Raw genomic sequence first — 27,622 nt, forward strand, 5'->3', positions numbered from 1 at the left:
CAATAAAAAAATATCTACACAAACAATTCACACCATTCAAAATAATGTAACTTGTACCAATGTTTCCGGTTTTAGACGATAAGTAACAAAATGAGCCCACTGAGTTCTGTCTATACCATTTGGCACATTGCTTATGATTTCATTTTTGCTTTTTGTTGGATCATAGAACTCATTCCATAAATTCTGCCTATGTGCAGCCCACTTCCTACTGAGAGTTAGTTTGCAATACTGTTGTGCACTAGCTTCACCAGTCTTAAAACAAAACCGAGGCTTTTGAAAAAAGAAGACATAGTTAGTGTGTAAACATTTGAGTAAATGTAACATTTACAAAAGATATAAGGTCATACATGCATAAAGATATACCTGTAATATTTCCTTAAAGCATTCCAAAAAGTAAGTGTCAGGCATACCTGTTTTCCCAGACCATCTTTAAAAATTAATTGGAAACAAATTACAATCAATTTTCAATGTACCACAATATCCTGCAAGCACGCCTTATCCTTCACCAATTGTCATGCCTAACTCATCAAAGTCCACAATGATGCGTTCCCCACGAGGTAAGTTATTTACTTCTCTGACCTTCACCTTAATTTTCTTGATAACTCCTTCTAAGTCTTTAACGATAAAACAACTTACTTAACCATAAGTAAAATTTTAAAAATTATGGTCATGTAAAAATAAATATGACATATACCTATTGCATGAACAGTCCAATATGATGAAGATTCACGTCGAGCATGTTTTGTAGATGTTTCAGGTTGTTGTGAGTTCTCGGTGGGCAATGAGGAATCTATTGGCGGTGTTGTGCTTATTGAAGTGTGTGATGAGGTTTCATTTGTTGGTGCAGGATTTGTTGATGGTAAAGAATTGGCTGGAGGCTGAAGTGATGATTTCTGTGGATTTCGGAAACGCTTCACCTTTGGCATGGCTACATATATTTATGAGAAACCAAAAGTGAATCACAACAGTGAAAACTAGATATAAAGAATGCATGGGGATTATCCAAGAGGAAAAAAAGTTTATTCAGTGAAACTGGGTCAAAGTATCTAGAATAATAATCAGGAAATAAATAGAGTAAACAACTTGGATATTTATGATAATGATACCTTAATCTAAAAGTACTAAGCATTACCTTTCTATAGGATACATATATCGATAATGAATTGGACCTCCAAGTTTTTCTTCCTCTACCAGATAGACAGTTAAATGAACCATAACCGTGAAGAATGATGGTGGGAATAACATCTCTAAGTGGCAAAGTGTTAGCACAATGCGATCTTGAAGCATTTCAAGTTCTTGTGGATTTAAACTTTTACTACAAAGGACTTTAAAAAATGAGCAAAACTCCACCAAGGTTGCAGTGACATGGTTTGGTAACAAATTACGTATTATCAGCGGTAGTAATTACTCCATAATAATATGGCAATCGTGACTTTTTAGCCCGAATATTTTTTGTTGCACCTCATCAACACATCTAGAAATGTTACTTGAGTAACCATCTGGTACTATAACATTTTTCAAAGTTTTGAGAAACAACTTTTTGGTATCACGAGTTAGTGAAAACAAAGCAAGGTGATATCTTCCATTATCATTTGGCCAAAGATCCTCTCTTATGCCCATTTCCTTTAAATCTTTCAGAGCATTTACATTGTTTTTGGATTTAGGCTTTTCATTTAACAAAGTATATACCAAATTGTCAAATACATTTTTTTCAATATGCATGAAATCTAAATTATGGCGTAACAAATTAGACTCCCAATACGGAAGTTCAAAGAAAATGCTTCTATTTTCCATTGTTTAACTTCTTCTCTAGATCTTTTTCCTCTACCATCCAAAATTACTCCTCTCCCAAATGTAACATTAATATTTTCAACTTGCCTAAAAATGTCAGATCCTGATAATTTTAGTGGTGGATTCCTTGTTTCAGTGCTTCCATCAAAGCGAACACGATTTAATCTGAATCTATGGTTTCTACTCAAAAAGCGACGATGCCCCATAAAACACCACTTCTTACTATAAGGAAGACGACAAGGTATTGCATCAAAGTTACAAGTAGGGCAAGCTAAACCTGTGTGTGTGTTCCAACCAGATAAAATGCCTAGGCCAGGAAAGTCACTAATTATCCACATAAGAGCTACTCGCATCCTAAAAGTTTCATTCAATGAAGAATCAAAGGTCTCCACACCATCATTCCATAGCTCACGTAACTCATCCACAAGGGGTTGTAAGTACACATCAATATTATTTACTGGCATTTGCTTGCCTGGAATGATCATGGATAGGATCAATGAAGTGTGCTTCATACATATTCATGGTGGAAGATTGTATGGAATTAAAAACACTGGCCAAATACTATAAGTAGAACTCATAGTACCAAAAGGATTAAAACCATCACTAGCAAGGCCTAAACGAACATTTTGAGGATCAGAAGCAAACTCAGGATGCAATAAACTAAATGTTTTCCATGCCTCACCGTCCCTTGGATGCCTTATGAACCCATCTTTGTTCTCTAAAGAATGCCATCTCATATGCTCTGCAGTCTTAGAACACATAAACAATCTTTGCAATCTTGGTTTCAATGGAAAGTAACGCAAAACTTTTGCAGGTTGTTTTTTTTTCTTCTTTGGGTTCCATCTAGATGTACTGCAATGTTTGAATGTTTGCAAATCTTTTTCATCATCTCTTAAATATAACATACAATCATTCGGACATGCATCTATTTTGGTATAGTTAAGACCAAGTTTGTTGATGGTTTTCTTAGCCTCATAAAAAGAAAGAGGCAAGTTGGCTTCATTAAATGCATCTTTTAACAAATCTAGGATCATAGTCATTGCCTTGTCACTTAATCCACACAAAACCTTGATGTGATATAATTTGATTACAAACTCTAATTTTGTGTACTTGCTCCCGTCACACAATGTTTGATTTCCATCATTGAGAAAATCAATAAACTCATTATGATCCTCCTTTGGCCTTTCATTCAAAACATCATCTACACCCAATGGTTGTGTTTTGCCTAGATTAATACCTTCTTGCCTATAGTGCCCAAATGTTTCATTGATCATTGTTTCCATTGGATTTTCATAATGAAATGCCTCTTGTATATCATCTTCATTACTAGAAATATCTTCTATTTGTTTTTCACCATGAAGATTCCATATAACATAATTTTTACGAAATGCTTTTAAAATCAAGTGCTCCTCAACTACGCCTCTAGTTTGCCATTTCATAAACCCACATTTGGGACATGGGCATTTAATTGTATCTCCAATAGCCCCATTTTCAATAGCAAAATCTAAGAATTTTTTTAAACCAATTGAGTATTCAATTGTATTCCGAGGCTTAACAATCCAAGATTTATCCATTGGAATAGATACCTAAACAAAATGGCAATGAGTATTTTATAAAATACACAAACACTTATAAAGCATAGAAGAATATAAGAAATATGGTTCACCAATAACTAAATATGTAACCCTTTCATTTTAATCTTTATTTACAAATTTTATTTCATTTTCTCACTAATAAAGAATTTCTCATTTGAAATGTTACACATAACCAATGTAAACCGGTACAAAGAAAATAAAATTTGAGAACCAATTATTAAGTTGAAGCCCATTATGCATGTAGGAAGAATAATGATAAAAATGATAATGTGCTCTAAAATTGAAAGGAGATACTAATAAAGATACTAATAAAGATACACATAATGTATTATAAAAAGACTATTAAAAAAGTAAATTATATTCTATAGGAAATGTACGGCACATTTTTTTTATGATTGGAGTGATGCATGTGTAAGTATATATAATATGGAGAAAATTTCAATTTTGAAAAATATGTTTCAGATGTTCAATATTGTTATTTCTTAATATTACTTTTTCTTTTGTCATGGTACTCAGGAAAACATGTGGTGTGTTGGCTGGCAAAAAAGTATGGCACAAACTAAGGATGGACAGGAAATAATTATTCTTGGAGGTAAATTTTCGAAGTTTGCTTTGAGTTGTCAGCTTAGCTGAAATGTTATTAAAAGAAAATTGAATTATGATTCACTTATAATATAATTTATTTACTGGTTGTTATTGTTTTTATTTGAGCATTCTATTCTTAATTGTCTATTATCTTAAATTAAGAACTTGCATATAATGTTGTGAGCTGAAGAGTTTGTTTCTGTTATATGATAACTGTTTTTGTTAAATTAAAAACTTTCATATCATGTTTGTACATTCCTTGTTTTGTGTGGTAAAATTTAATAATAGACATAACCTCATTGATGGTAATTCAAAATTTCTGATCATTTTGGAAACTAGTGTCATTGGATGAGAATCATTTATTTACATGGAATTGTTTCCTATTGCAGATTTGGTGCTGTCAAACAAGTTAGTTGTATATGATCTTGAAAATATGACCATTGGATGGACTGACTACAATTGTACGTACCCTCTTATTATATGCTAAATTTCTTAAGGCTATATTACCAATGATATCACCTAGGATTGTTTCTTCCAATATTTGCTAATAACAATCATATTCCATCAATCTCTAGTCCTACCTTTGATATTCCTGTCATCAAGGAATTATTATATATGTTGTTGTTAGTTGAATATTAAATGCAATATTAAAAGCTGTTGGTAGTATATTAAATGTATTATTAGAAGTTATTAAAAGTTGTTAGAAGTTATGAAAGTGAAAGTGAAACCCTTAGCACATTCACACAATTCACAGAGCCCTCATTTTATCTAATTAGATAGTTTAGTGAATATGAAGTTGTTTAGTTTAGTTTAGAGCTAGTTAGAGATAGAAAATTAGTTTTACTTTACTTGCTCTGTTTTGCTGTAGTTTTAGTTTTGGTATTTTTTTTTCATAAGTGCACTTTTTTATTTTGCTGTTATAATTCTAGAGAGTAGATAATTTTAAGAATAGTTTCTAAAGGGAAATTTAGGTTTGTTAGCATTGTTATAATAGTGTTTTGTAAGTTTTAGTATTAGGATATACTTTAGAACAATTTTTAAATTTTCTGCAGAATAAAGACAAGACTAAAAACACAAATGGTAATTGTTCTTCAATATAGGCTACACAAATAATGCTAGTTTTAATAATATAGGCAACATAAACATGACAAATGACAAATGAATAAAGAGATAGAGAATAAAACCAGGATGCTAGTTGAGATTAGGTAATGAGTCCATTGACAGCTGCAAGTAAAAACAAAAGTGAAGAAACACATTAATTGACCATAAGTGATACTCTCATAAAGCATTGAACAAGAGTGCGACAAAGGTGCCTTACGCAAGAGATAGGGTAGTTGAGTGTTATTTGTGGTCAGTGACCATGACTTACAAAGCTGAATATAGTATTGCAAGAAAGATAGAGAGCAAATTGATTGGTTGTATCTCTCTTCTAGATGATACTTATGATTCCTACGACACAGTAGAAGAAATTGAACTCTTCACACAGGCAATTCAAAGGTTTATCTCAATCCAAATTATATGATCGACAAATTTTATATCATGCTATACGACAATGGAAAAATTAATGATTTGAAAATCCTTCACACTCATGAATTTGTAGTTCTTAAGTATTCCTTTATAATCCTCCTTTTGTTTGTATGAATTTCAGATGGGATAATAGTTCCATCCAATCTCTCCCAGATAGCATGAAAGTAGTGTTTGATGCAATTGTAAAAGTGTGCTATGAAGTAAAGTTGACTACTGTAGAGAGTGACAAATCGAGCAAAGTGGTGCAATGTGTTAAAGAAGATGTAGGTATATCGATAAGGTAACAAAAATTTCCAGGTGTACCTTGACTGTAAAGAAGCCACTGGATGTGATGGAGGGCCAGAGTGAAGGAGAGGGCATAACGAAAGAGGCTACCACAGAGGCTAACCGGGATGATGACGCCACGGAGATGGGAAAACGGAGATAGAGCGACCGAGATGAAGCGAAGAAGAGCACGCCGACGGAGACGGCGCGACGGAGACTACGCGACGGAGACTGCGCGACGGAGACGGTGCGAAGGAGACTGCGCGACAGAGACGGTGCGAGGGAGATTGCGCGACAAAGACAGCGCGAGGGAGACTGCGCGACGGAGACGCTGCGACGGAGACTGCGCGAGGGAGACGGCGCGAGGGAGACTGCGCGACGGAGACGCCGTGACGGAGACTGCGCGACGAAGACGGCGCAGCGTGACGGAGATGGGCGCGACGACGCGACGAAGACGGCGCAGCGCGACGGAGCTACGACATGGCTTAGGTTTTCGATTGGTCGACTTAGGTTTTCGATTGGTTGAGGTTACGACACTGTGAACTTACGTTTTTGAATGGTTGAGGTTATGGCAGGGTTAACTTAGGTTTTCACTTGGGAAAATTTCATTTACTTTAGAGAAGAATGTGTTGTAATTTGCAGAGGTCATAAACCTCCTAAGAAAAAATAAAAAACCTCCTCCATTATTAGCATTTAGAAAAGTTATCATAATGTCTATATGATTTTTATTTTTGGAGGTCTTTTTAACCTCCATAAAATGACCCATGTTATATATCCTTTTTTTTGTAGTGACAATTGGACCAAATAGAAGTCCATATGCTTCAGAACTGTGATCCAGCAGAAAGTTTCATGTTTACACCGCTCTAAACAGCCACCTCCATCTTGTTGTTGACCAGCGTTGTGTAATTGGACCCTTTGCTGCCAAAAAGAATGGGGCTTAGCTACTGCCACATGTATGATGGAGCCAGATCAATTGAACCTTCAAACTATATAAACGAAAATCGAAAGGAGCTGCCACCGCTTGAGACAAAAGCTTGGACCTCTGAAGCTGCTGTCCAAATCTCCTGCACCACAACCTCTTGAATCCACCCAATTTAAGTGTTGAAATTGTGACCCGTAGTGTAATCAACGTTGGAGATGACTAATTTCCACTGAGACATTTATACAAACGTGTGGTATGCCTCCCTCCATCCATACAGAAACAATTGCAGCACCATTCACAAGACCTCTGCTGCTTCAAGATGGACCAACAAGTCCACTATCAATCGGTATTCTAAAATATCAACAATAGTTTTCCACCCCATGAGACAGCACAACACACTGCGTGCTTCCATAAAACACACCAATTCAAACGAGACAAAATTATGCACTGACTCCTTTTCACACACACCTGGTATGCATTAGTTTTAAGAACACAAGCTAACCTCGAATCGCTACTGGGTGTGCCAACCCAAAGCTTCCAACACGAGAATCAACAAATTTTAGCAACCTGCTTGCAACTGGAGTCCATTAAGGGGTTTAGGTTACCACAACGGAACCAAGAAAAACTACTTGCGGCAATTCACTTCCATAAAAAAATCACTGAATCATTACATCATTTTAAAATATTATAATGTAAGGTTGTCCAAATTTTAATTGCACAGTGCTTAGAAAATCACTCAAATTTTCACACACAACATTTTACCAGTCTTTGCTCCTTATTAGTTTTTTGTGTGTTGTAAATCTTTAATTCAACCATTATAAATTAATTAAATAAATAAATCATTTTGATTTAATAAATTGTTATGAAGTGTATTATATTAACTCTTCTCAGATTTACAAGTAGGAAAATAATATTAAAATTAATTAAAAGTAAAGTAAAAATAAATATGTAATTATTATAAAAATAATTAATATTTTCTTAAATATAAAAAAGTAATGAATAAATAAATAACTTATCTAACATAAATAAATAATAACAAAAATATCTACTCAAACCCCGCGTATACGATGAAGGGTAAAAATTTGTTTCACATTTTACTTCTTTTTTTTGTTTGTTTGTGCAATTACAATTTCTGAATTGTAAGGAGAAGGTTAAGAAATTTAACTTGTATCGTTTAACATATCAACTAACCACCAAAGTAAGTTTTTAAGTTCAGTTACAATTTTAAATGGTGCAATGAATCTTTTAATGTTCCTATTTTATTATTAATATCTTTGAATTGAATTTGAAATTTGAAGAATTTTATCTAATCTTTATTAATCTTTATTATAACAAATTAATTGTATTTCATAATTACATACAAATTAATTATATTTTATGGGAGCAAGCATTAATCATTACAGGAGGCAAGGACTGTATTTTATTGTTGATTTAAACTCATCCTACAAGTTTTAATAACTCTAACTCTATTTTGTTATAAAATAAAGGTAATAAGAGAGACAAAGGAGAGGAAGAATAGAGAATGAGAGAGTAGGGAGCAACTTCTGTTTTTATGTGTGTCTCATTACTGATAGGACGAGTCCTATTTATAGGTACAATATGGTAACCCAGAAAGGATATAAAATCAAATAGTAAATACAAAATATTACATCATAAAGAGTAATGAATAATATGATTATCAATCATATGAGTAATTGTATAAATCAATGGACGACCATTAATTCATAACACTCCCCCTTGGGTGTCCATTGATAAAAGAATGTGCCTCGTTAAAACCTTACTAGGAAAAACCCTTTGGGATAAAAACCTAGTGAAGGAAAAAGAGTACATCATTCTATATAATATTGTTCTTTGCATCTTCTAATTTCTCCCCCTCATGTAAACTTACATCATTAAGATGGCGGAGTCCAATCCTATGAACCAATTGCTCAAAAGTTCTCCTTGGCAAAGACTTTGTAAATAAATCTGCTAGATTTTCACATGAGCGAATCTTTTGGATCTCTACATCACCATTTCTTTGAAGATCATGAGTGAAAAAGAATTTTGGAAGAATATGTTTTGTTCTGTCTCCTTTAATATATCCTTCTTTCAATTGAGCAATGCATGCACTATTGTCTTCATATATCGTTGTTGGTTTCATTTTTCCCAAGGATAAACCACAAGTTTGTCGCACATGTTGAATTATAGACCTTAACCAAACACATTCACGACTTGCCTCATGTAATGCTAAAATTTCTGCATGATTTGACGATGTTGCTGTTATTGTTTGTTTCACAGATCGCCATGAAATCGCTGTGCCACCACATGTGAACAAATATCCTGTTTGTGATCGACCATTATGAGGATCTGATAAATAACCTGCATCTGCATAACCCATTAGATCTAATTTTGAATCATTTGGGTAAAACAAGCCCATATTCATAGTGCCTTTAAGGTAACGGAGTATTTGTTTTACTCCATTCCAATGTCTTCTTGTAGGTGAAGAACTATATCTTGCTAACAAATTTACAGCAAATGCTATATCGGGTCGAGTATAATTAGCAAGATACATTAGTGCTCCTATAGCACTAAGATATGGTACTTCAGGACCAAGTAGTTCTTCATCTTTTTCTTGAGGTCTAAAAGGGTCTTTATCAACATCTAATGACCTCACCACCATTGGAGTGCATAGTGAATGTGATTTGTCCATATAGAACTTTTTAAGCACTTTCGTTATATAAGCTTCTTGATGTACAAGAACACCTTTGTTTAAATACTCAATTTGTAATCCCAAACAAAACTTTGTCCTTCCAAGATCCTTCATCTCAAATTCTTTCTTTAAACAATCAATTGCCTTTGTGAGCTCATTAGGAGTTCCAACTATGTTTATGTCATCTACATAAACAGCAATTATGGCAAATTCATTCTCGGATCTTTTCATATAAATACAAGGACAAATAGGGTCATTTTTATACCCTTCCTTTAATAAGTACTCACTTAGACGGTTATACCACATACGTCCTGATTGTTTCAATCCATAAAGGGACTTATTCAATTTTATTGAATAATCCTTTTTAGAATTTGCTTTGTTGGGCACATTAAATCCTTCAGGGAGTTTCATATAAATATCATTTTCCAAAGAGCCATACAAATAGGCTGTAACAACATCCATGAGGTGCAAATTCAAACCTTCTTGTGCAACAAGGCTAATTAAATATCTAAATGTTGTTGCATCCAATACTGGAGAATATGTCTCCTCAAAATCAATACCAGGTCTTTGTGAAAAACCTTGAGCAACTAACCGTGCTTTGTATCTAACAATTTCACCATTCTCATTTCGTTTTTGTACAAAAACCCATCTGTACCCAATAGGTTTTACACCCTCAGGTGTGCGAACTACAGGTCCAAAAACCTTTCGTTTAGCAAGCGAATCTAATTCTGCTTGGATTGCATCTTTCCATTTTGGCCAATCATTTCTTTGCCGACAATCTTCAATTGTCATTGGTTCTTGATCATCATTGTCACTTATGACATCCTTTGCTACATTATATGCAAAAACCTCGTCAATATTGACTTTATTTCGATTCCATATTTTATGATTCATGACATAATTTATTGAGATCTCATCATTTTCAACAATTTCAGGTACCTGAGGTTCTTCTGGAACCGAATCATTGATTATGTCAAAAGAATCTTTTGGGACTTTTACCCCCTCGATTAGGCCATCTTGCCTTTTTTCCCTTTTTCTCACACGAGGATTTTTATCTTTGGAACCCAAAGGCCTACCACGCTTTAGGCGTGTTTGAGATTCATTTGCTATATTAGATTGTCCAACAGGAATATCAATTCTGATTGGAGTATTAGCAGCGGGTATATGCGACTTAGTTACCCTTTTTGTGTCAGTAAAAGCATCTGGTAATTGGTTGGCCAATTTTTGTAAATGAATTATCCGTTGAACTTCTAGTTCACACTCTTTTGTACGAGGATCAAGATGAGATAATGATAATTCATTCCAACCAATATCTTTTTCCAGTTTCTTTCTTTCTCCCCCTAACGTTGGAAAAATTGATTCATCAAAATGACTATCAGCAAATCGAGCTGTAAATAAGTCACCTGTTGATGGTTCAAGATATTTTATTATCGATGGAGAATCATATCCAACATATATTCCCAAACGTCTTTGAGGACCCATCATAGTCCTTTTTGGTGGGGAAATTGGGACATATACAGCACACCCAAAAATTCTTAAATGAGAAATATTTGGTTGTTGACCAAAAACCAACTGTAAAGGAGAGTATTTGTGATAACTTGTTGGTCTGATGCGAATCAATACTGCAGCATGCAGAATTGCATATCCCCAAGTAGTCATTGGAAGATTAGCTTTCATAAGTAAAGGTCGTGCAATCAATTTTAGACGTTTTATCAATGATTCTGCAAGTCCATTTTGAGTATGAACATGTGCTACTGGATGTTCAACTTCAATTCCAATTGACATACAATACTCATTAAAAGCATGAGATGTAAATTCACCAGCATTATCAAGACGAATTTTCTTAATTGGATAATCTGGGAAGTGGGCTCTTAACTTGATCAATTGTGCTAATAACTTAGCAAATGCTTGATTTCGAGTTGATAGTAAACAAATATGTGACCATCTAGTGGACGCATCAATTAATACCATGAAATATCTAAATGATCCACATGGTGGGTGTATTGGACCACAAATATCACCTTGTATTCGTTCTAAAAATGAGATTGACTCATTTCTAATTTTTTTCTGGTGATGGTCTTATTATCAATTTTCCCTGCGAACATGCAGTACATGAGAAATCATTGGACTGAAGAAGCTTTTGACTTTTAAGTGGATGTCCACATGAGTTTTCAGCTATTTTTCGCATCATGATATATCCAGGATGACCCAACCGATCATGCCAAACAAGAAATTCATTCTTATTTGTAAGCTTCTGGCTTACAATAACATGCGTCTCAATCGCATTAATATATGTGTAGTACAAGCCATAAGAGAAGGCTGATAATTTCTCCAATACACATTTTTTATTTGACTCAATTTGAGTGATATAAAGATATTCAACATCTCCTTCATTATTTGTCTCAATATGATATCCATTTAGACGAATATCCTTGAAACTTAATAAGTTTCTATTGGACTTAGGAGAATAAAATGCATTTTTAATATGCAATCTTGTACCTCTTGGCAGAAGTACTGTAGCTCTTCCAGAGCCTTCAATTATATTTGTAGTACCAGAAATAGTACTAACATTGACTTCTCGCATTACCAAAGTAGAGAAAAATTTATTACTCTTGAGAATTGTATGAGTTGTTGCACTATCAGCAAGGCACAGATCCTCATCATTGGTGTTAATGCCAATATTCATTCTTCATATAAACATAAATATCAATATTAGAGATTACTTTGTAAGAGGAGAGAAAGAAAAAAAAAATAAAATAGAGGATTTTATTCATAAAAACATAAAAACTTGTACATATAAAAGCAACATGAATTAAATATAAAACATTGTCTTAAAAATTAATCATAAAATAAAACTATTTTCTAACACTCCCATCACCAATAAGGTGATCAATGCTTCCATCGGGTTTAGAAAAGAAATCACCAATATCAAGATGAGTAGTATCCATATGACCATAATCAGAATCACCATCTTCATAAGCAAAGTGTGTTTCTACATTCTTCTTTTAAGTGATTCTTGGTAGAGTTCAACAAGATGCTTTGGTGTATAACAGGCACGGGTCCAATGACCTTTACTACCACAACGGTAACATATATTTTCAGCCTTTTTGCCATTATTTTCACCCCTTTCTTTTTCCTTTTTCGCATTCTTGTTCCACTTCTGTTGATGAAGTTTCTCTTTGAAAATTTCCTTTATAACCATGTCCACGACCATGATTAATAGCACGACCATGACCACGACCATGGCTACGACCACGGCCAAAATTACGACCACGATTATTATTATGGTCTTGACCTCGTCCATGATTATATGGATCAGATGTTGCTGCATTCACTTCTGGGAATGGAGCAGAACCAGTTGGTCGGGCCTCATGATTTTTCATCAAGAGCTCATTATTTTGTTCAGCCACAAGAAGGCATGAAATCAATTCATAATATTGATTGCTCCATTCACTTCTGGGAATGGAACAGATTAGGCGGATCTCATGATTTTTCATCAAAAGCTTTATTGCTTTGTCCAGCCAGCCATGCATAGGCATGAAATAAATTCACAATATTTGTGAAGTCTCTTTTCACAATATTTTTGTTATGAGCAAATTAGTTGCTTTATTTCTTTATTTAATGGTATCCCAATATCCATTGCATCTAAATATATTTCAACATTTAAAATCCAATATAAGGAATTCTTCCTTACAATATCAAGGGTCACAAATCCAAATTTTGCAACGTTTCGCGTGTTTAAAACTAACACATAAAATAATAATATTAATAATAATCATCATCATCAAAATAATAATATTAATAATAATCATCGTCATAATAAAAATATTATGACAGAGAATTTTGCAACGTTTCGCGTGTTTAAAACTAGCACATAAAATATTAATATAATCAAATTTCATGTATGAAATTATTAAAATCAAATAATAATAATAATAATAATATGACAGAGAAAAATAAATCAAACAATTATCATTACACAAAAAAAAAATGAGATAAAGTTTGTGAATGAGAAAAAGATTAGAAAGAACCTCGGTTAAGGAATATAGAGCGTTGTTCTTAGGGAGAAAAAAAAAAAATATGCCTTCACGCTCAGTTGGATAACCCTCGTGCTGATAACGTGTTATAAAATAAAGGTAATAAGAGAGACAAAGGAGAGGAAGAATAGAGAATGAGAGAGTAGGGAGCAACTTCTGTTTTTATGTGTGTCTCATTACTGATAGGACGAGTCCTATTTATAACATATTTAATTTTATATATTTAAAATGATATCATTTCATCATCCAATCATATTTCACTGTCTAAACCCCTTTAGAGAAAAGCTTAAAATGAGCAAATTGAATAGGAAGTGAAAATGGTCATGTAAGTTGAATATATATATATATATATATAAATTATGTGAAGGAGATAAAATTTCATGAGTATCCGAGTACATAGGAAGTTAGATAATTTATGATGATGGATGATAGATGATGATTGAGGAGGAAGAAGTGCAAAGAAATTTGAATACACAATGAAAACCACACCTTCCAGAAGAATATAACAACTCATGTTTTGGAGTAGTTTTCCCAGACATTACCATCATGCATTTTAACAAAATAATTCAAATCACCTTTCTTTTCTTTAAACAAACCCAAGTCAAATAGCTAAGTGGTTAGTTACATAATAATTGCATGTAAAGCATAAAAAATTGCCACTATACATACAGTTATAGTGTTATTTTCAACAAAAAGTGACACTAAGAAAATAATTTATTCTCAAAAACGACAATTTATGTTGACTTTCTTTTGAAAATTAGCTTGGTATATGATTTTATTTTTATAATAGATTAATCCTTTGTTAACTTCATTTTCAAAATATTTCAAATGATACTCATAATTTTCTATTGTTGGTTACAAGTTGGAAAGAAGTGTGAGGGAGATGTGAATGGAAAGAAGAGAACGTTGGGACCCGCCAAAGAGTTTTGAGTTTAAAGCATAAGGCATGGAGAAGAGAGAGAGTATCCGACATGGTAACAATACAACCAAAAACGTTAACACTTAAAACACAAACTTGTTTAGGGGCCACCCTTTGGGGCGCCATTCTCTTTTTCCTTTCAAAAAGTAAAGCTACCATCTTTGCTTTCCTATTCTCTCTCTCTCTCTCTCTCCTTCTCTCTCTCATTGTTACCCTGTTGGTGGATAGCAAAACTTCAGCAACCCCTTTGCATCTGATCTAAGAATCCAAACTCAAGTACCAATTTTTTGTCATTTCATGATCTGTAAGTTCAAGTTTTGTTTTTGTCTCTTTTTGGTTATCTTGCTTTTCCCTCATAGCTTACAACTAGAAAAAAAGGATAAAAAATGTGATAAGCAGGTGGAATAGGGTTTAGTTTCATTGTTAGAGTGTCTGTGTTAGAGTGTCTGTGTCAGATTTTTATTTTGATTTCAGTGAGTTTAGTGGGTAGAGTGGATTAGTGGTATCTCAATTTATTAGTTTCTGATTTGGGGTATGTCTTTTTTGTTATTATTTTAATTGTGAGTGAATGCTCCTTTTCTTTTGGCTTGTTTGTGAAAATTCATTGGACTACATTAAGTGGAGCATAATCTGCTCAACTGTTGTGGCTAAAGATTGCATTTTTTTTGTCACAGAGGTGTTAGATCGTGAAAATGACGAGGATGACCCGTGATTTTGGGGATACGATGAAGAAAGATGCAGTGCCAGCAGTGTCGGCCGATGTAATATTTGCTTCTCTTCGGTTTCCTAATTACAAAATAGGGGTTAATAATCAGATCATGGAGACAAAGGGTGATCCAAAAGTGCTATCTATGAAGGAGGTTGTTGCACGTGAGACTGCACAGCTGTTGGAACAGCAGAAACGAATGTCTGTTCGCGATCTTGCCAGTAAATTTGAGAAGGGTTTGGCAGCTGCTGCTAAGTTGTCTGAAGAGGTCATAATTTTGATATTTAGAATTCAACTTATTTTTGTAATGCCAATGTAATGCATAATTTTGGAGAGCATTTCAACTTGAGAATTCTATTATGTAATTTGTTTTTTGTATTTTTACCTACTGAGATTATCAGTGTTCATAATTTGCAGTGCTCTTCATGTTGTTTTCAGTACTAATCTTTTTGTATGGTGGTGGAATTCAGGCTAGACTCAGAGAAGCAGCTTCACTGGAAAAACATGTTCTTTTGAAGAAGCTTCGAGATGCACTGCAATCCTTAAAAGGGAGAGTGGCAGGAAGAAACAAGGAGGATGTTGCAGAAGCTATTGCTATGGTTAGGTCCTATTTTAGATGTACTTTGTTTGTGCTTATACCAAACTAACCATTTATTTATCCTATGTTTGATACAAAAATCATATGGAGCTGATAGTATATTCTAAAGTACGTTCATTATAGTATGATCATCAGACAACTTTTTCGTTGCATCATCTATTTATAATTGATTATTTAATTTTACCATGCAGCAAATTATCCCATTAGTTTTAGAGTTGCGCATTCATTTTATGGTCATTTGAAACTCTAAAGTGTAAAATAACTGTCACAGATTAGTGTAGTTGGTGATTAAGGATGAAAAAATAGTTCTTTCATAATATAAATCACAGTATTATTCTCTTGAAGTTTATATTTTTCTAAAGGAGTTGCTTCAATAAATATCCAACAAGAAGAGCACTTGTTTTTTCATATTGTTTTTGTTCTGTCAGGATAGGTCAGAATAAATAGTTCGGGTGGAGAACCTGGGTTTGTGGTTGGGATGGATGAGAAGTGAATGGAAAGCTATTGATGACAACATAAAAAATATAGTTTTTTCTTAAAATTTGCATTATCTTAACTTTTGTCATTTATATAATATATTCACTGCTTAACCTCTCCTTTGCCGAAGTTACAATCTTCTATGGGTCATTTATTCTTGCATCAATTTATGTTTTATTATAATAAACTGTAGGTTATTTGGTGCATTCTGCAGGTTGAAGCTCTAGCAGTTCAGTTGACTCAAAGGGAAGGGGAACTAATCCAAGAGAAGGTTGAGGTGAAGAAGCTAACAAATTTTCTTAAGCAGGTGATGCTTTTTGTTTTTACTTTATTTTTGGTGCTTTAGGCTGAAATTTGATGAGAGATAAAAATTAAAGGTTTGTACTGACAGAACATATTATATTTACTCAAAATTCCGGAGCCAAAGAAAGCAAAACAAGAACAATAACATTACAATAAACATTAATGTATAACAGCACTCTGATCCTTCGTTGTCTGTTATAAAGTCACTAAACCAACTATGATGTCTATTTATAAATTTGGTATAAAGATTCCCTGTAAGTGCTTTGCTTCAACTGCTGACATCAAAGGACAACATAAACAGTGCAGTGCTATAAATTGAGGAGCATCATATTTCTGTTTCTAAGGGAGACTATACTATTGAAAGAATGATCTGAGAGTATCAACACATAGCATGTTTGTAGTTATTACATATAATAATGAAAAAAATGCTGTGTACTGCAAGCCTGCTACTTTGTCTGTCTATTAGTGTATGTGCTGTCTAATTTGTCCAGGGAATGAAACTTCTCAGCTCAGTTTATTCAACATTTTATCAGCATGATGTGTCGTTTATTATGAATGAATGTTAGAGTGAGTTACAAAATAAATTTCTTTCCTACTGTTGAGAGTTTAAATTCATTTGTAGGCTTCTGAAGATGCTAAGAAACTTGTGAATGAGGAAAGAGCTTTTGCTCGTTTTGAAATAGAAAATGCCAGAGCAGCAGTTCAGAGAGTTGAGGAGGCACTTCAGGAGCATGAGAGAATGTCTGAAGCTTCAGGGAAGCAGGTTTGGATCATTCCTTCTTCCATAATGTTTTAAGTGTATTTTTCTCTCAATTCAAATACATTTCCTTTAAATATAATGAATTTATGTATATGAAATTAGTCCTTTATTGAGGCAGGCCCTCAGTTGATATTTCCAAATTCCAACTAGTTACTTGAGCTTTAATGTAGTTCTTTTAGAGCATTTTTTGTTTCTTTTGGTTCAGATGATGTTTCTCATGCCAAATTTTGGGTGCTTGTTTTGCTAACGGATATTCCTTATTATATTCATTTTCACACCTATATCTTTATCTTCTGTACAAAACTACAGAACTGTATTCTTGATTTTAAATCTAATCCTCCTTGGAATTTTCACTATGGAAGAGAACTGAATGTTGGCAGAGTAATGTGTTTCAATCCTTTTTGCTTTTGCTTGAATTACTCACATTCTTCCAATCAACAAATTGATTCTTATGTAGTGTGTTTCAAGTCCTGTGAGTATCTTCATTTTCTTGACCTGTTTACTAACAGGTAAAAGTTTTCTTAAGGCAATTTCATATGAAAAATGTAAAACTCCTTGTATGATATAGTTCTTCGTTTATACTGCATTACTAATTATTGTATTTCTAGATTGTATATGTATGTCAGCTTCTCTCCCTTGGAATATGATATCTGGTATTCTGAAAATGTATCATTGGGTGTTTGCCTTCACTTAATACCAACAAGTATTTGTCATTTCTTTTCAAAGTTTTAGGGACAAAACAAGGATACCAGATAGATGGTAGTATTAGGCAGTTTTGAATTTCTTTTGTTGTATGAGGTTGGAAAAAAATGCGTGTTTTCTTAAGGACCAATCTTCCATCATAGATTTGTTTTTGTAACAGTTCTTATTGCTTCTCTTTTTTTCCATGATCTTGCCTGTTTCAGAGGAGTTTACATAATTTCTGATGTATGGAGAGACTAGACAGTCTTATGCATTATTGATTCTTTCCCTCACTTTTTAAATGTTCCTCTAGTTGTTCTTTACTGACTTACTCTTATATATTATGTTATTTTATTTTAAAACTAATTATCAAATAAAGCAAACTACTCAATAATCATAATATTCACTGCTTGCATAAAAATGTAACTGTTCATATTGCAGTGGTGCATCAACTAAGTAATTTTCATTTTAACAAAATTTAGTTCTATGGGAACTTTAGGACCTGGATCAATTAATGAAGGAGGTTCAAGAGGCACGGAGAATCAAAATGCTGCATCAGCCAAGCAAGGTACACATTGTTCCTTTGTTCTTATTTCATCTCCTATAGACCAATATTTAATGTTTTTTGCTCTTCATTGTAGTACCCTGATCTCCATCTCTTTGTTGTTTGTATATTAATTTTAGGTTATGGATATGGAACATGAGCTTCGAGCATTAAGGGCTCAACTTGCCGAGAAGTCTAGACTTTATCTTCGTCTACAAAAGGAGGTGTTCCTACGATCTTAAGTCATTCTGAAGTAGTTGTGATTTTCTTTTGTGTTGACTGATCTATGAAGTACATTTCTTTAATGTACAAGACTTCAGAACTACTTGTTTATTCTGCTGTATGAAATGTGTTTCTCTGTGTGTATTGAATACATATGTTGATGTGTGAGTGTGTATACACACTAGTATCTTACCATCAATTTCTCAAACCTAATCAGCATCACTTGTTGGAATTGATGATTAAAATGAAATAAAAATGTACTGACATCTTCCATATTCCTTCCTCCTGCTATTATGTAAGACATAGACTTGGGGATTTTTGGACATCATTAAAGTATACTTTGGTTTGAAGTGAATGTGATATGTTTCTTTGATATAATTGAGGAGTGATCCGATTGTCCTCCTTAGTAAGTTAATATCGATTTTCTTCCATTTCTATTTTTCAGTTATCAAGGACAAAGGAAGGAGAGGAAAATGTTCCCCATTTGTATGAATTAGAAGGAGCTGAAACGCTAGGTTCATATTTGCAAATTCAACCTTGCTCCGATAATGCCCCTGAACTTTCAAAGTGTTCCATTCAGTGGTATCGCATAGCAACTGAAGGAGCCAAAAAGGAACTTATTTCAGGTAAAAATTCGTTGGGCTTTGCACTTTAAATGATCATATTTTAGAAGTTAATATTGTCTGTTGGATTTCTTTTATCATGCTAATCATGATTCATTGCTTACACTGTTATCTACTTCTATTATACCATGGTTGGGTATTGATATTAACATAGCATTTGATTATCGGACATTTCTATAGTGTGCAATACTTTCTCAAAAAGACAAGATCTCTCTCAACGTCCTTTTTCTAAAGGCAACATGTATCTTTCATACTGTCTCACCTAACTAAGTAATGTACCCAATTAGCATGGTTACCTATGAACTTATGATTATTATCACATTTTTTGCTTTGGAGTAAGAAAAATTAACTTCTTCTCCCCAAAAAACTCTATTATTTTGTCAAACATTTCAGCTTCAAAGTATCTGTCTACATGATTACTGTCTTATTCTGTAATATATATCAGGTTGCTTAAGTGTTCAACCTTCCTGGTACTAAGCCTTATAAACTATAAACCGAAGACAAATCTTCAAACTTCTAAGTAAAAGAGGAATAATCAATTATATGATCAACAAAATGTGAAAGTAATCAGTGTACCAATTCAAGAGGGAGACAGAAAACGTTTCTGATCTGAAATCTGTAATATAAGTTTCTGAGTTCAAATCATACACACTGTCTTCTCTATTAAGCTCTGATTGCAGTTAGGTATACAACTTGTATGTCTGAAATACAACCAACGCCAAAGTGTTTGAAAGCTATCTTACACCATCTTAATAATGACACTGTTACAGAACAATATTATGTTGGTAAAAAGAGAAGCAAAAATATGAAGGCACTGGAAAATTGTATGTTATTTGCAATAGAAAGGAAACTACAAAAGGAGGAAAACTCCAATTGCCCAGAGCATAGCTCCTCTAACAGAATCTGATCAGAAGCCCCTCTCCCCTCTGTCTCATGAGACTAAATAATAAAAATATTCTCCCATGTTTAACAACCTTTCCACAACTCATACCAACTCCTTCAATTGAGGAATTATTGCAACAGATAAATGTTTTGTTGGACCAGTTGAAGAAGAATTTAGAGAGAATACAGTTACATATGAAGATACTGTTAACAATTTGGGTCATACACACACACACACACACACACACATATATATATATATATAATAAATAATTTAATGTGTTTGGGTCATTATATTTTATTAGCCAATTTATTAAAGTGATCTAATTAATTTAAATTTATGACTAAGGGCACATATGTCATGAAAGATTAATTGTACCATAAGCAATATTTTAATTTGATGAGGGACCAAATTAGAAATATTGAAATTTAAGAAAAAGTAAAAAACAAAGGTTACATAAAAGGGTTATGGTTCCCATATGTAAGCAGGTACAATCCTGTTTCCTTTCTCTTCATCTCCATCAAAAGTTAAAATCAAGAGGAACCTAAGCTAGAAGATCAAATATACCACTCTTATCTACGTTGTTTCCAATTGTCAATCCAGGTAGGCTTCTACACATTGCTCTATTGGGTATTGGGGATTGTTCATGGTATGAGAGGGTTTGATTGCTCATTAATTATTAATCTATATTTGATGCATAATCTAACAATTGGTATTAGAGCAGGTTAGATTTATGATTAAGTTTTTTGGTCCCTAATTGCATGAAGCCTAATCTATTTTTCCCAAAAATTATCAGAAACCCTAATTATGAGATTTAGGGATTTTTATTTTAATTGTTTATGGTTAAATCCAGGTCTGGTTTCATCTCTCTTGTGGGTTTCAAACCCTGGCCAAACTCGTAGGTTTCAAATAAAATTTGGGGAAAAATAGAGTAGGGTTCATGCAATTAGGGACAAAAAAAACTTAAACATAAATGTAATGTGCTATGATACCAATTGTTAAATTATGCCATCAAATATAGACTAATAATTATTATTGAGCAATCAAACCCTCTCATATCATGTACAATCCCCAATACTCCATAGAGTAGTGTGTAGAAGTGTACCTGGATTGGTCATCGGGAACAACGTAGATAAGAGTGGTATATGATCTTCCAACTGTAGAGCACTTTAGGTTCCCTCTTGATTTTCTTTTCTCTTCTGATGGGATGAAGAGAAAAGAAACAAGAATGTGCTTAGATATGGGACCATAACCCCTTTATGTCGCTTATTGAAAGAAGCTGATAAGAATAGAAGGTACTTTGAATTTGCAATAGGTGATATAGTTTTCGTTAAACTGCACTCATTGGCCTTGAGGAAGAACCAAAAGCTGGGAATGAGGTGTTTTGGACCATTCGAGATAATGGAGAGAATAGGGGCTGTGGCTTATAAACTCAATTTACCTAGCTCTGCTTTCATCCACCCTGCGTTACATGTATCGGTTCTGAGACCATTTAAGGGAGATGCATCTCAACCATATATGCCATTCTCGCCGCTGACCAATGAAAAAGGTCCATTACTTCAACCAATAACGGTGTTCAGCAACTTGGGAAGATGTAGTAGTGATATAACAGCATTGCCGCAAATTCAATCTTGAGTACAAGGTTATTTTTAATGGAGGGAGAATTGTAAGGGAGTCAAGCACAAAAACAGCGGATAGAAGTGAGGGACTAATCAGCAAAAGGCAACAACCAGAGTTAGTTGGAGGAAAAGGATATTTGGCACATGTCCAGAGAGGAGTGTTACACGCAAGAGTGAGAAAAGATTCACATAAACAATGGATTGACTACGTGGGGAACGGATTATATAAGTGTGAGTGGAGAGGGTAAAAAGTGTGGTGTATTGACCCTTCTCTTGTCTCTGGAGTTCTCTCTCTGTCTGTTCGTCTTTTTCTTAACTTCTGTTTTCTTTTTGCTGTCATGACCTGCCCTGTTCACTGAAACAAATCCGTCAAGTGTTATTCGCTATATCCTTTCATCGTCGGGTTATTACCAATACCCCTGTTGATATCTTCCACTCTTTTAGACGTCACCTTTCCGTTGAAGGTGCAATTTTGGTCATTAACCTTTTGTCTATCTAGCCGACCTGATATTGCCATATTTTCTCCCTATCACAAGTTTCATTTTTCTAAGCAAAATTCTCACTGGTTATGAAAGTTTTTCCTTGTGGAGACGTTCACATTGATTGAATGTTGTTATAACTATTCTTTTTATGAACCATAGCATGTGAGTATTTGTGTCTATTATACATTGTGTTAGCCAGTCTTAACTATTGGAAGGGCTTAATCTATCTATAAAGTGTACATTCGAGATGCATAGTAGTGGAATATTGATATTAAATTTCATATCTAGCATCTGTCCTGTCCTTGCCTATAATATAATATATCTTTTCTGTAATCAGGAGCTACCAAGTCAGTTTACGCCCCTGAGCCTTTTGACGTTGGACGTGTATTGCAAGTTGATATTCTTTCAAAAGGCCAGGAGATTACATTGTCAACCACTGGTCCAATTGATCCAGGTTTGGTTTGGTTCCCATACCTTGTCCACTCTTTTGATTTAGTATTGATTAACAGGAATTATTTGTATGTATTTTCTGATATTTAAACTAGATGTTTTGTATTATCAATTTACAAATGGACTTGGTTCTTTGCCAATCAAGCTATTCATTTATATCATATTCTTATCCAGCTGCTGGTTTGGGAACCTATGTCGAGGCACTTGTGCGAAAACATGACACTGAATTCAATGTATGTCATTATGACCTTTTCAACTTGAAATGTTTCCTTTTTCTTCCTCTTATACTTAGCTAATTGTATCATATTTAAGCATCTGTCTATGCGTATCATTTTAATTGTCAATGTTATATAAGCTTGTCATTCGTTCCTTGTCGCCTAATATATATGGTTTTGTCCTTGAACGAATTTTAACTAAAAGTAGTGTTGAATTGTCACTAGCTATAGTTGTTTGTTTGCACTTTATTAACAGTGATAATAATAATAGTTTAACACATTGCAGGTGGTTGTGACTCAGACTGGCTCAGACCATCCAACTGAATCTATTCATGTGCTCCATGTCGGAAAGATGAGGATGAAACTCTGTAAAGGAAAGACAACAATTACCAAGGAATATTATTCTAGTTCAATGCAGGTATTCAAATCGTGGGTGCTCAGTTGTATATAGTTCTTGGTGACAAGTGACAACTAATAGTTTTTCGCATTTTATCATTCTTTAGCTTGTCTGGTCTTAGTAACAAGAAAAATGTGATGAATACTGATGTTCTGGCAGTCTATACCTTGAGTGATGTAGCTATATTTCTGTGTGAAATATGTTGGAGATCTTATATTAACTACACATAAGACCAAATGATAATATATAAGTAGGTTTAAACCTTATCTTACAAGTCAGTTTTATGAGGTCAAGTAGATTTAAAGTATAAGTTTGTTGTTGTACATTAAAATATGATGCTTCTTTTGTTTTCTTTAGCTTTGTGGAGTTCGAGGAGGGGGAAATGCTGCAGCACAGGCAGTGTTCTGGCAACCGAAGCAAGGCCGTTCTTTTGTTTTAGCTTTTGAGTCAGAGAGAGAACGGAATGCAGCCATCATGCTTGCAAGGAGGTTTGCATTTGACTGCAATGTAAGTCTTCCTAAACTATTCACACACACTTGATTTATAATGAGATGGATTTGACTCTTTTAATCTTTCAGCATACATTGTTATACATGTGCATGTATTTTATAACAATGTCAAATTTTGTACCCTCTATAAAGTGCCCCCAGAAAAAGTAGTGTTTATTGGTTTGGATTGAAGCATGATTTAGTGGAGTAAAATCAGAGCTATATCTTTTAGAATTGAAGCATTTTATGATCCATTTCAATCCCTTTTTAACCTCTTGGTCTTCATTGGTATATTTGTAATGCAGATTATTCTTGCTGGACCTGATCACAAAGCTCCTTTAGAAACGTAATGTCTCTCACCTTGAATATTATTTTTGTCAACTGTAATTATTTGAGTTTTCCTTGTATTATAAGTGTGTAACCAGTGAAATATGCCTTTGGATTGTGCTTAAGGATTCATACCTTGGGGTTTGAATGCCTTTATTCAATTTTCTTTTTCACCAACACCAGGGCATGTTTTTGTTTGCCTTTGTGAGTGACACTTGATAAAGTTTTTAGAGCCTACATTATAGAATTGGTGGAAGCTATGTTCATTGTTTGAGGTGCTAATTGATTGTATTTGATTGATCCAATTACTGTTAAATTTCTCTATTTGTTTTGTCTTGATACTTGCGTTGTTGGCAAGATTTTCTGAAACCTCTTCACTATGCTGTAGCTACATTTACTTCAAAGTTGGGAATATCCTAATCTGAGTATGAAGACAATACCTGAAAGAATTAAATCCTGCTGGAAAAAAAATAATGGATATATTGAATTATATAGAGATATTATAAGTTGGATGTGAATTTACTAGGTTGGTTTCACAAGGTTGATGGTTTTATAAGATTGAGTTACGATTAAAAATGATTTTCTGTGATAGTATCAAAATATATTTTAACAAAATTTGCTTAGGTCAAGTGTACTATGTGGTATTGGATCTTTCTCTATTTTCATGATCAAATATGACAAAATGTATTCAAAATTTGTAATCATTTATGAATATGAATAAATTATGTAATATATATACACATATAAAAGTTGGGTGAAAGAGTGTATCGAATATTTTACTTCTAAAAAAACATGATTAAATTATAATATATATTTAAGTGCCAATTTCACTTATCAAATGGATTTTGTGAGTTCAAGTTAAGATGAACTTTCTAAAAATCTAAAATTATTCACTTATCCAAAATTCTATTTCAAAATTCTTGTAAAAATTCTGAAAAATTTGTTTTAGAAAATTTTCAGAACAGATAATATATAAAAGTAACCTTTACAAAGGATAAAATGTTTATTTTAAAAATATGGCAATGCAGTTAGACATCATGGGGTCAGGAAGAAAAAGCCTATATTACTTCCCTCAATTTTTTTTTTTCCTTTGATGTTCCACTTGCTTGATGACCCATGCTTCACTTGGAACTTACTTTCCAGCAGATGCTCTTCACAAAGCAACAACGAAAAATGAGGAAACCAAGCCGTTGAACAAATTGCAGATGGCTGAGTTGCATATGCGGATACGAACTTATTTTATTATTGATAATTTAATATTTAACCAAAATTATATAATAGTAAAAACATTACTTTTGTTCTCACGGGATGGATATATATATATATATATATCCATCCCGCAAAGTCTTCCAAACAAGCTTCAAGGATCCACAGTCTTGACTTCAAGCATATCTTGTCCTTTAGTGTGAATCAGGGATAGGATGTGCCTGTAAAAGATACGTAAGCATATATTTCGTAAAATGTATCTTTTATATCGAAGTTTATGGACATTGCTTGATTAGGCTTTTGATTCAATTGGCTTAGTTACCTGTTAATAAGAATAAGCTATCTAATCTTAGGTTTGTTTAATTTGAGATGATTATGTTGGCTTGACTAGCCGGCCAATTCAAATACATGTCGTCCTACAGAGTCGACATGTATTCGGCAAGGTCGTGCATAAGGCGGGTTTCTTAGATATGTGATCTTTGTAGCCCCCAAGCAGGGACGAACCTTAGTGTACGTATAGGGCCCCCCAATTTGTTTTCTTTATACAATTATATATATATATATATATATATATATATATACATATATATATATATATATATATATATATATATATATATATACATATATACATATATATATGTATGTATGTCGCAATCGGGGTCACAACGAGATGGCGAATTTAAAAAAAAATAAAAATAGAGGAGTCGCTACCATAATTTATTAAGAAAAATTATAGAAAAACCTTAAAAATAAATAGTCTTCGAAACCAAGTTTGGGTTCGGGAGTCGGTTACGTGTGGAGAAGGTATTAGCACTCCCACAACTCCCATCCAAAGACGGTTCTTTCTAATTAAGTGTGCAAACTTAATGCAATTTTATAAAATATTTGGTTTCTCATAAAAAATAAATAAATAAATAAATCAAACAAATCAAACAAATAAAAAAACAAATATTAAATGTCCCAACCATACCCAAGTAGGCGGCCATCAGAGAGCACAATGGCCGCCTACCTCACAAGGACGCCTTCGCACAGAACCAGGCGGCCATCAAAGAGCACAATGGCCACTGTCCCAACCATACCCAAGTAGGCGGCCATCAGAGAGCACAATGGCCGCTACCTCACAGAGACACCCTCGCACAGAACCAGGCAGCCATCCGAGAGCGCGATGGCCGCCTACCACGCAGAGCCGCTTACCACACAAGAGCCCCTTCATATGGACAACACAGTCCCCACCTGGCACCACACCCCCTGTTAAACCACGCGGCCAGCATACCGAAGCCCGACAGCCGGTTCCCACGCCAAAGGCACCCTCCCAAAAGAAAGCCCCCTTTTACGCATCTCATGGCCGAGCACCGGACGCCGCCAACACCTGAAGGACCTGAGGGACCCCCTGGTAAATTCTCCACTTTTACACTAGATCCAAGAATGGCTAAAAAGGAGTATTGGGCCAGAAAGCCCATCCCAGGTAGGACCCACAGGTAAAAAGGTATAAATAGCACACTATCCCATGGATTCATTACGCATTAATTATTCTCTGAAACCCTGACATCACCAGTGCTGACTTAGGCATCGGAGTGTCTTTTGCAGGTCCCCTGCGCCGCCCTCAAGCCCCCCTTTGACGAAAGAAGACCGGCCCCCAGAAGACGTACAAGACCCTTGGTTGATTTGTGGATTACAGACCTCGGTCCTTTAAGAACAATTGGCGCCCACCGTGGGGCCGAAGAGTATTTCACAGATCCAAGGTAAACCCCGGAAGCGAGATGGTGTCCACGTGAAGCAGAACAGCAGAAGTCCCCCCTTGGTGCCGACTGTGGAGGTTGGCGACCCCGGCCCCGCCTCGGAGGTGTCACGCATCCTGGAAGCTCAAGCCAGGATGCAGGAGGAGTTCGCGGAGTATAAAAAGAGAAATGCGGAAGAGATGCAAGCACTAAGGGAAGAAAACTCCCGCCTTAGGCGGAAAATTGAGACAGACAAAGCGACCGGGGAGCCAAACCCCCCTCATTCGAGGATGGAGGCCCCCCCTCAATCGAAAAATGACCCCCCTCCCTATTCAAAACTTGAGGTCCACCCTACTGAGGACGAGAGTGAATACAGGCCCACCGCTCCAACCCTGGGCGGCAATTATAGCTCCTTCGCCTCCAGAAGAAACCGCCGCCACCCCTTCGTGGATGGGATAACGGAGACACCTCTACCCCATAAATGGAAGGCACCAACAGTCACCTACGACGGAACCACGGACCCAGATGAATTTGTATCCATCTATACCAATCAAATAAGCTTGTACTCCACTGATGATGCAGTGCTATGCA

The 27,622-nt window shown here is 34.6% G+C and overlaps 2 protein-coding genes across 3 annotated transcripts; one reads left to right on the forward strand and one right to left on the reverse strand.

Annotated features, from left to right (window-relative positions):
• Positions 1 to 1,727: 1,727 nt before the first annotated feature.
• On the reverse strand, positions 1,728 to 3,365 carry LOC114188386. The gene is made up of 2 exons (XM_028076975.1): positions 2,375 to 3,365; positions 1,728 to 2,263 (listed from the first exon to the last, which is right to left on the reverse strand). The coding sequence occupies exons 1-2, from the start codon at positions 3,363 to 3,365 to the stop codon at positions 1,728 to 1,730; spliced, it is 1,527 nt and encodes a 508-aa protein (XP_027932776.1).
• Positions 3,366 to 14,365: 11,000 nt separating this feature from the next.
• Positions 14,366 to 24,473, forward strand: LOC114188915 (stomatal closure-related actin-binding protein 1-like). Of its 2 annotated transcripts, none has more exons than XM_028077584.1 (13): positions 14,366 to 14,633; positions 15,004 to 15,303; positions 15,506 to 15,634; positions 16,325 to 16,417; positions 17,036 to 17,176; positions 18,354 to 18,422; positions 18,539 to 18,622; positions 19,066 to 19,246; positions 22,565 to 22,681; positions 22,852 to 22,910; positions 23,179 to 23,310; positions 23,647 to 23,796; positions 24,083 to 24,473. In XM_028077584.1, exons 2-13 carry the CDS (start codon positions 15,022 to 15,024, stop codon positions 24,125 to 24,127), a joined length of 1,482 nt encoding a protein of 493 aa, XP_027933385.1. In that variant the 5' UTR covers positions 14,366 to 14,633; positions 15,004 to 15,021; the 3' UTR covers positions 24,128 to 24,473. The 2 variants fall into 2 exon arrangements, with proteins under 2 accessions (XP_027933385.1, XP_027933386.1); XM_028077585.1 differs by lacking the exon at positions 14,366 to 14,633 and adding an exon at positions 14,650 to 14,861.
• The last annotated feature ends 3,149 nt before the right edge of the window (positions 24,474 to 27,622 follow it).

Source organism: Vigna unguiculata, chromosome 6, assembly GCF_004118075.2.
Source record: "Vigna unguiculata cultivar IT97K-499-35 chromosome 6, ASM411807v1, whole genome shotgun sequence".
NCBI classification, from domain to species: Eukaryota; Viridiplantae; Streptophyta; class Magnoliopsida; order Fabales; family Fabaceae; genus Vigna; species Vigna unguiculata.